General features: G+C 35.5%; 2 protein-coding genes across 3 annotated transcripts in view; both read left to right on the top strand.

Moving 5' to 3' along the window:
• The first annotated feature begins 26 nt into the window (after window positions 1-26).
• Window positions 27-7,537, top strand: CRIPT (CXXC repeat containing interactor of PDZ3 domain). 2 transcript variants are annotated; one of them, XM_067703088.1, is made up of 6 exons: window positions 27-162; window positions 2,165-2,230; window positions 2,989-3,043; window positions 6,203-6,306; window positions 6,626-6,714; window positions 7,266-7,537. In XM_067703088.1, the coding sequence occupies exons 1-5, from the start codon at window positions 147-149 to the stop codon at window positions 6,688-6,690; spliced, it is 306 nt and encodes a 101-aa protein (XP_067559189.1). In that variant the 5' UTR covers window positions 27-146; the 3' UTR covers window positions 6,691-6,714; window positions 7,266-7,537. The 2 variants fall into 2 exon arrangements, with proteins under 2 accessions (XP_067559189.1, XP_067559188.1); XM_067703087.1 differs by having other exon boundaries at window positions 6,626-7,537.
• Window positions 6,257-8,125, top strand: part of SOCS5 (suppressor of cytokine signaling 5) — a 130,821-nt gene continuing 128,952 nt past the window's right edge. Inside the window, exons 1-2 of the mRNA XM_067703067.1 lie at window positions 6,257-6,306; window positions 6,626-6,714. The gene's annotated coding sequence lies outside the window, so the exon portion shown is untranslated. The remainder of the gene's footprint in view (window positions 6,307-6,625; window positions 6,715-8,125) is intronic.

Here is an 8,125-nt window from a genome sequence, read left to right as displayed (position 1 = left end):
CTTTCCAGGTGTTGGATAGGCGGGGCGGAGGGCGGAAGGGCCGGAAGTGGATTTTCGTAACCCGGAAGGGGAGTGCTTCCCTGGCTGTATTGTTAACTTCTTCCAGCTGCCGCTCGTCCTGCGGCTGAGGGAATCGTCGCGGAAGGATGGTGTGCGAAAAATGTGAGTTAAGGAGACTCTTCTGCGGGAGAAGGAGGCTGGGAGAACCTAACTGGAGTTCCCCGGGAACTTTGCTCTTTCTTTGTTTTTCCTTCGGCCACAGGTCCTTGATTCTAGCCTCTGTCCTCCTATACTGCCCTTTGACCATTCCTGCCCTCCCCAACGACCGTATCGTCCTGTATTTGCATTCAGAGTGGTCTCAGTTTTGCACCTCTGTTTATTTCCGTTGCTTCCCATCAACCCCGGGTATCATCCTGAACTGCTTCTTGACGGGCTTCCTCCCTTCACAGACCCGCCGGGTTGGAATGGATCTTAAAAGTCACTTCCACAGCATCTGGAGTTGATGGATTTAGTAAATAAAAGTACCGGACGCCCAGTTAAATTTGAATTTCAGGAAAACAACAAATAATTTTTAGTGTAAGTATGTCCTATGCAATGTTTGAGACTTGGCTCTGTTTACTGCTCCTCACTACAGTAAGTGCTTTGTCCCAAAGCACGCACTTTCAGGACATTCTTTACTAAAAAAAAAAAAAAAAAAAAAGTATTCATTGTTTATATGAAATTTAAATCTAACTGGGTGTCCTGTATTTTATCTAACAAACCTAAGTCAATATCCCATCCAATGGCTTAAATGCTCTTTGCATGAATGCATAGAGGATTGAGGCACAGGGGTAGGAGAATCTCACCACCTTCAAAGCAGTCTGTGTAGATTTCACTGGCTTTTAGAAAAGTCTTTCCTCCCTATAGTTGCCATCCAGTGATTCTAATGCCAACCCTTGAGATTTAGAAAATATCTTATGGTATTTTGACCTCACAAACTGGTTATGTGTTTTAAAAGAGCTGTCATATCCCCAAATCCCTTTTTCCTACAGCTAGATATGTCTGACTCTTCTGTGACAATTTCAAGTCCTCTTATCCTGATAATTGTCTAATTAATATGACCCACTTTGTTTATATCCCTATAGTATATAAAACTTGGAACATAGATGCCCTTGAGTTTGAATCACAGTTTTTATATTAAGTGAAAGAATGACCATGGATGGTTACTTTAATAAATTCTCAGGGTGCAGAGAATAATTTGGGATTTCTATATTTGGAGCCTGGCATTCAGGAGGACCCTCCTCAGTGAGGCCTCAGCTTACCTTTTTAACTGCATTTTCACTAAGCCTTACCCTTTTCACTTCAGCCAAACCAAACAATATTTTGCCCGTATGTACCCTGAGTTTTCAATGCCTTTCCCCAGGATGTGTCCCTTATTCAGTTTACCTTCATCTTCTTTTCTCCTCTTTCTTCACAGTCTCATTGCCACTAACCCTCTCTATTGCCTTCCCCACAAAGCTTCACTGGATTTCCCTAGCCAAGATTATTTCTTCCTCCATGGAATTTCTCCTAGTACTTGAGCTCTCAATTGTCATACTATTTACTTTCCAGCTTATATTTTAGTTGAATAATTCTTAACTTTTTTTTGGTTCTCTGAGCCCTTTGAGAATGTGATGAAAGCTGTAGACTTAACATAGTTTATTAAAAAATGGATATACAAAAGGTTTGTGTACAATTTAATCTTGTTCATATATTTCCTAAGGTCTACCTGTGAAACTCAGGTTAAGGACTACTATTAGAGAAATCAGTGTGCTATAAATTCCTTGAAATCTAGAGCTTTATCTCATTTGTTTTATTTTTATCTGTACTTTGTACAATGGCTTATACATCAGAGATGCTTAGTAAATATTTATGGAATGAATAGATTTATCAGATTTGTTTAAAGGATCCATGTACAGAGGAAGCCTATTATAAGCCATACTATTATCCACAAATTTTACTGAAGTCAGCTATCCATTGCCCACAGTTAATATCTTAAGTCTCAGTTCACTGGCCCCGACCCCAGCATTAACAGGCTTGTACATAATATGACTGGTGATGCCATCGCGAACTTTAGGCACAATGTAGTGTATTTATTAAATAGTAAACACTAATCTCCCTTACTTTTACTGTCTTGTTATAACAGGTGAAAAGAAACTTGGTACTGTTATCACTCCAGATACATGGAAAGATGGTGCAAGGAATACCACAGGTATTTTTCCTTTTAGAACATGGAAACTGAATCAGATACTTCTGTGAATAATGTTTTCACTTTTACATTATTTGTAAAATGATATGTTATGTGTACAATGTATTTTATCTGTTAAACATTAAGGAATACTAGATACCCCAACAATTTAATATCTTTTCTATTTAGTTCTCTCAGTGACATGTCAGGGTTCCTAATTTGATAGGCAGGAGATAACAAAATATTTAAATGATTTTTAAGCAATGAGTATATCACAGTAATTGATTTGATTCAGCTTAATTAGAGTTAGTATTGAAAGCCCCCTCTCCTCACCTGATTTTTATATTCTTGAACAAATTATTTAAATGTTTTCACTTTCATAATCATTAAATACAGTGAAGATGTTTTCAAAGGGAAGAAAAAGAAACATTTTTACTGTATTCAAGATCAATGGCACCAAAGTAGCGGCATCTAGAGTTTACATTAGATATATGTAAATATAGACCCATTCCTAAAGTCCTACTTTGAGTTTGAGAAATAAAATGATTGCCTTTTATCCAAATTTTTATTTTCCTAGTAAATAATTGTGTGGTTTTTTTTTTTAAGTAGTGTCTTTGAAACCTGGTACTAAATGAAATTTTTTAAAATTTTGATATAGGCTAGTCTGCTGGTAGGAGGTCACAAAATGAACTTTCTAACTAATTGTTAAATGTTTCATGTATGTGTTAATGTGTGAAATGTGTAGACATAGCACACTGAAATACATGTATATTTCAATGCAGAAAGTGGTGGAAGAAAGCTGAATGAAAATAAAGCTTTGACCTCAAAAAAAGCAAGGTAGGTATAAGAGCATCTATAAAGCAGTCATATTAATTTCCACTCTTTTTAATATTAAGTGTATTGGAATGAATTTGTTTTGCCTCATTCTGTTGTGATAAAACATAGTTAGATAGTTCCAAGCATGCATAACCAAGCTGTCTGTTATAACCTGCTGATTTCACCCTGTTCATTTTCACTGTATCAATATATAAAGATATTATACATTATTTTTATAATTTCACCAGAAAGCATGACTTATTTTTTCTAGTTCTTAATTTTCCTGCAAATCAGAGGCCGCAGAGAAATGTGGACAGGTCATGAGCGCTGGAGTCAGACCTAAATTTGAATCTAGATTTTGTTACTGTCTAGCTCTGTAACCTTAAGCAAGTTAAACCAGTTCTAAACTTTTCTGAACACTACTTTTTTACCTAGGAATAGGGATAAAAATGTCTCCCACCATAAAAACAATTTTTGACACCATACTCTATTATATCCAGTCTTAAAAATTCCATGAATCCTTCCAGCTGCCGTCCCATGTCCTTGCTTCCTTTTACAGAAAAAGTTTTCAAAACCCTTATCTAGATGGTACTTTCTCAGTGTCCTTAAGTTTTATTTACTCCTTCAGCCGCTGTAATCAGGCCTCCATCTCCACCACACTCCTAAACCTACTCTTGTCAAGATCACAGGTGACCTTTAAAACTGATGGCTACTTCTCTGTTCTTACCTTATTTAACCTTTCGAAAACTCTCTTTTTTGCAACACTTTATTCTCTTGTCTTTGAGATACCACACTCTTCTTTCCTCTTAACTCACTAACTGTTCCTTCTCAATTGAGTGCTTCTGGTCTCAATCCTAGACTTTTTTTTTTTTCTATTTATAAATTTATGATCTCTCCTCAAGTGACTTTAGTCCAATGGCTTTAAATTCAAACTGTATGTTAATGAATTCCACATGTATATCTCAGTCCTGACTTTTCTGAGCTCCAAACATATATCCAGTTGCCTCCTTGACTTTTCCAATTTGATATCTGACAGGCAACCTCTTTTTCCTTCAGTCGAATCATAGTCTTCTCATCATTGCTCTATGGTCCAATCTAGCTGTGCAAAACTGGAATCCCTAACTGATTTCTTAATTTCCCTCACTTCCCATATCCACCAGCGAGTTCTTTGGCTCTACTACCAAAATATAGCCTGAATACACCTGCTTCTGTTCATCTCACTGCTATTACCCTCTTCTAAACCATCACAGTTTCTTACTTGGGTATTATAATAACTTTCTGTCTCCCTGCTTCCTCTCTGGTTCCCTATAGTTCGTTCTCATAATAACCAGGGTGGTCCTTTAAAGGGCATGTAACTCCTTTGCTCAAAACCTTGCATTGGTTTTCTTTTTACATTGAATAAAAGCTAGGTCCCATACCATGTTCTTACAGGGTCCTCTGTGATCTGGCCCCTCCTGCCTCTCTGACTTCCTATTGTGCCAACTCCTGCATCAGATATGCCAAGCCCACTCCCATTGGAAGAGGTTTGTGCTTACTACTCCCTCTTCCTAGAATGCATCGCTAAGAGCTTAACAGAGCTGGCTCTTTCTTGTTACTTGGGTCTTAGCTGAAATGTCATCTCCTCAGAGAGGGTCCCTAACCAGCACCTAAACTAATGTCTTCCTTCCTTCCCCTCATGTCCACCACAGTATCCTCTCTGAATTTTCTCTACAGCAGGTATTACTATCTTAAAAGTGTGGTTGTTTTCTTACTTATTATCTGTCTCCTCTCACTAGAATGTCAGATTGATGAGGGCAGAGGCTTTGTCAAGTTCATCTTTGGTATTTAATAATAATAATAAGGCTTTTAATACGTAAAATGCCCGACACATAAAGGTGCTTATTAAATAATGGGTATAAAATAGCATGATAGACTTAAACTTCAGTGCATTGTCACATTATGTATTGTTGACTGACTTATTGATGTCTTCTAAGACCACGAGCTTATTATTGACCAAGTTGTTATGTTTTACAGAGTGTATAGTTTTAGGTACTTCCAGTTCCTTTATGCTCCCAAACTTACTTCAGTGTCATTAATAAGTAGCTATTACTTTTGGGTATTTTAAGTATCTCACTTTGGAAAGTGTACGTAAGATTTCTGAGACATTAAAATGTACATTTTAGAATAAAATATGGTTTTAAGAAAAAGCAATCTCTAGACATGTAGGTCCAAACAAATTGAGCTTATTATTAAAAGGAAGAATAGTGTCCACTCTTAACTTCTCTTGTGGGAAGTAAAGTGACATTCTTTTGGATTTGGAAAAATTAACCTTTAAAAATGAGCTGTTGTATCATACCCAAGAGAAGAAACCAGGTCTAGGACAGTGTTGGTATTCAGTATATGAGTACGGTTACAAAAAGTTATTGCCAATTTAATGGGAAGTATTTCCTCTAAAGTTATTTTGCCTTCCAGTCACTGTAAGGTCACATTTTTTTTAGTAGAAACTTTTTTATCGAAAGGGATTGCATCAGTTAATTGAAAATGTCAGTTAAAGTGGGCAATCATTAAAAGATACACATACTTTATTTTAAGTCAAAGCACATAACTGTACATGCATTCATCAGTCATTTGGCATTGAGACAAGGCTTTTTGAATATGAGTCTACTTTATAATTTTCCTTACATTAATCATAACCAGAATATATATTTCCAGTATCTTTAAGGTAGAGCAAGAACTGACACTTGTAAGGTGCCAAGTCCTTCCACTTAGGATTTTTCCTCAATTTTTAAGTTTTCTTACCCATGCCTAATTCCATAGCAGTTTTAATGATTCACACTTACCTGGTCATCCTAAAGTATTCATTTAGTTTTTAATATAATCAATCACTCTTTGTGTACTCTCATTACATGAGTTTCCTTAATATTATATCACATGAATAGATTGACAAATACAGCTGTTATAAACAGGTTTGGGATTACATACAGCTGACTCTTTACAAGCATACAGCTTACATGGAAGGGGCAGAAGTGTGGAGACATATTAAGAGAGTAGCCAGTTAGAAGAGTGCTATGCCTATCAATTGTAGAGCTTGATAGAGGGAACAGAGAGCATGAATTAATCACATTTGTTACTTAAGTGAGGTTATTTAAGAGTATTTCTGTTGTATTGTACATTTTTCTTTCTTTAAAAAAAAATCTCTAGATTTGATCCATATGGAAAGAATAAGTTCTCCACTTGCAGAATTTGTAAAAGTTCTGTGCACCAGCCAGGTTCTCATTACTGCCAGGGCTGTGCCTACAAAAAGGGTAAGTTTCCTTTAATACCATTTTTGAATTCATATCAAACCTACTTCTTTTGATACTGATTTGGATAACATAGTGAAGGAGTAGCCCTTCATAAATTAGTCAAATGCTCTTTTTTCTAAGGCAAAATAAACTTAGAACTTGTCCTAGTTAAAAGTATATATTTTCTTTTTTTCTTTTCTGATGCTGTTAAATTATGTTTTAAGCTTCAGGAGTGACTTAAATAAACCAAATCATTTGTATTGGTTAGCTAGTAGATTAGTATTATTAGTTATTATTAAGATTTGATTACTTACATGAGTTTTTTGTTTGTTTGTTTTAGGCATCTGCTCTATGTGTGGAAAAAAGGTTTTGGATACCAAAAACTACAAGCAAACGTCTGTCTAGATGTATTGACGTTTCTGGCTTTCCGTATGATTTTACTTTTTGCTTGAATTTTCAAGGCATAATATAGATGTTAAAGTTACAAAATAACATGTCTTAAGACAAGTTTAAACCAGGGAAGTAGAATTGGTATTCATTTTTGTGCTCTCAAGAAGTTCTGAACAGCAGCAGTGTAACTAGTTTTTGCCTTAAGTTTTTATTTTCCTTACAAACATCTTATTGAACTGAGATAAGTGACAAATTTAACGAAAAATATTTTCCCAGTTCTGTATGCACTTTTTATTTATCATTACTCATGTAATTTTTATTATCCTTTGCCTCTACTTTATAGATATTGCAAAAGTGTGAGAAGGAGGTTATTGATATTTGGCTTTGAACTTGGCATCCAGATTTGGAATTTTTCCCTCATTCCCTTTTGGTTGCATAGTTCTTAGGATCAGCAGTCCCTTAATTAATTGCAGCTTCATAAGGCATTTAAATATCTGAGATCATTATTGCTAAATAGTTCCTTAAGTAATTAGCCCAGGCCCAAATCAAACAAAAGTTGTATTTATGTTATTTTTTATTTGTTCTTGAAGCCAAAGTGCCAATATCTTTCATATGAGAATGGGAATGCAAGGAACACTCCACACAAATCCAAATGAATACACTGGATTTCAGAAAAACACACATTACACATATTACCTTGAATTCAGACCATCATGAAAGCCAGGAGAACAGTGTGCATCCATGATGATGTGTAACGAATGAATCACCATTCCTTGGGAAAGCGCTTTGAAGCAGAAACCAAACTTCTTTTTAACCTCCTCCTCTTCTCCTTCCCCCACCAAAAATAAATAGACTAAGCAAACATTTTGACTCTTTTTTTTTTTAATATATATATATAACATAGACTGCTGAAAGACTACTTTGAGGTTTCTTTTTCTTTTTAATTGAAGTAAAGTTGATTTACAATGTTGTATTAATTTCTGCTGTACAACAAGTGATTCAGTTATACATATATATACCTTCTTTTAAAAATTCTTTTCCTTTATGGTTTATCACAAGATATTGAATGCAGTTCCCTGTGCTATGCAGTAGGACCTTGTTGTTTATCCATTCTATATATAATGGTTTGCATCTGCTAACCCCAAAATCCCAATCCATTGCCCTCCCCACCCCACCCGCATTGTTTCTGTTTCTTAGATAGGCTCATTTGTGTCATATTTTAGATTCTACATATGAGTGATATATGGTATTTGTCTTTCTCTTTCTGATTTATTTCTCTTAGTATGATAATCTCTAAGTCCATCCATGTTGCTGCAAATCGCATTATTTCATTCTTTTTTGTGGCTGAGTAATATTCCATTGTATATATGTACCACATCTTTTTTATCCATTCATCTGTCCATGGACATTTAAGTTGTTTCCATGACTTGGCTATTGTGAATAGTGCTGC

Source organism: Pseudorca crassidens, chromosome 14 (genome assembly GCF_039906515.1).
Source record: "Pseudorca crassidens isolate mPseCra1 chromosome 14, mPseCra1.hap1, whole genome shotgun sequence".
NCBI classification, from domain to species: domain Eukaryota; kingdom Metazoa; phylum Chordata; class Mammalia; order Artiodactyla; family Delphinidae; genus Pseudorca; species Pseudorca crassidens.
This window is presented reverse-complemented; position numbering and strand designations above follow the sequence as displayed.

What these genes read in the sequence shown, in the direction of transcription:
- CRIPT (XM_067703088.1), top strand. An exon ending in TGGTGCAAGGAATACCACAG is followed by an intron (nt 2,231 to 2,988) that starts GTATTTTTCCTT and finishes ATTTCAATGCAG; the next exon opens with AAAGTGGTGGAAGAAAGCTG. An exon ending in GGGCTGTGCCTACAAAAAGG is followed by an intron (nt 6,307 to 6,625) that starts GTAAGTTTCCTT and finishes TGTTTGTTTTAG; the next exon opens with GCATCTGCTCTATGTGTGGA.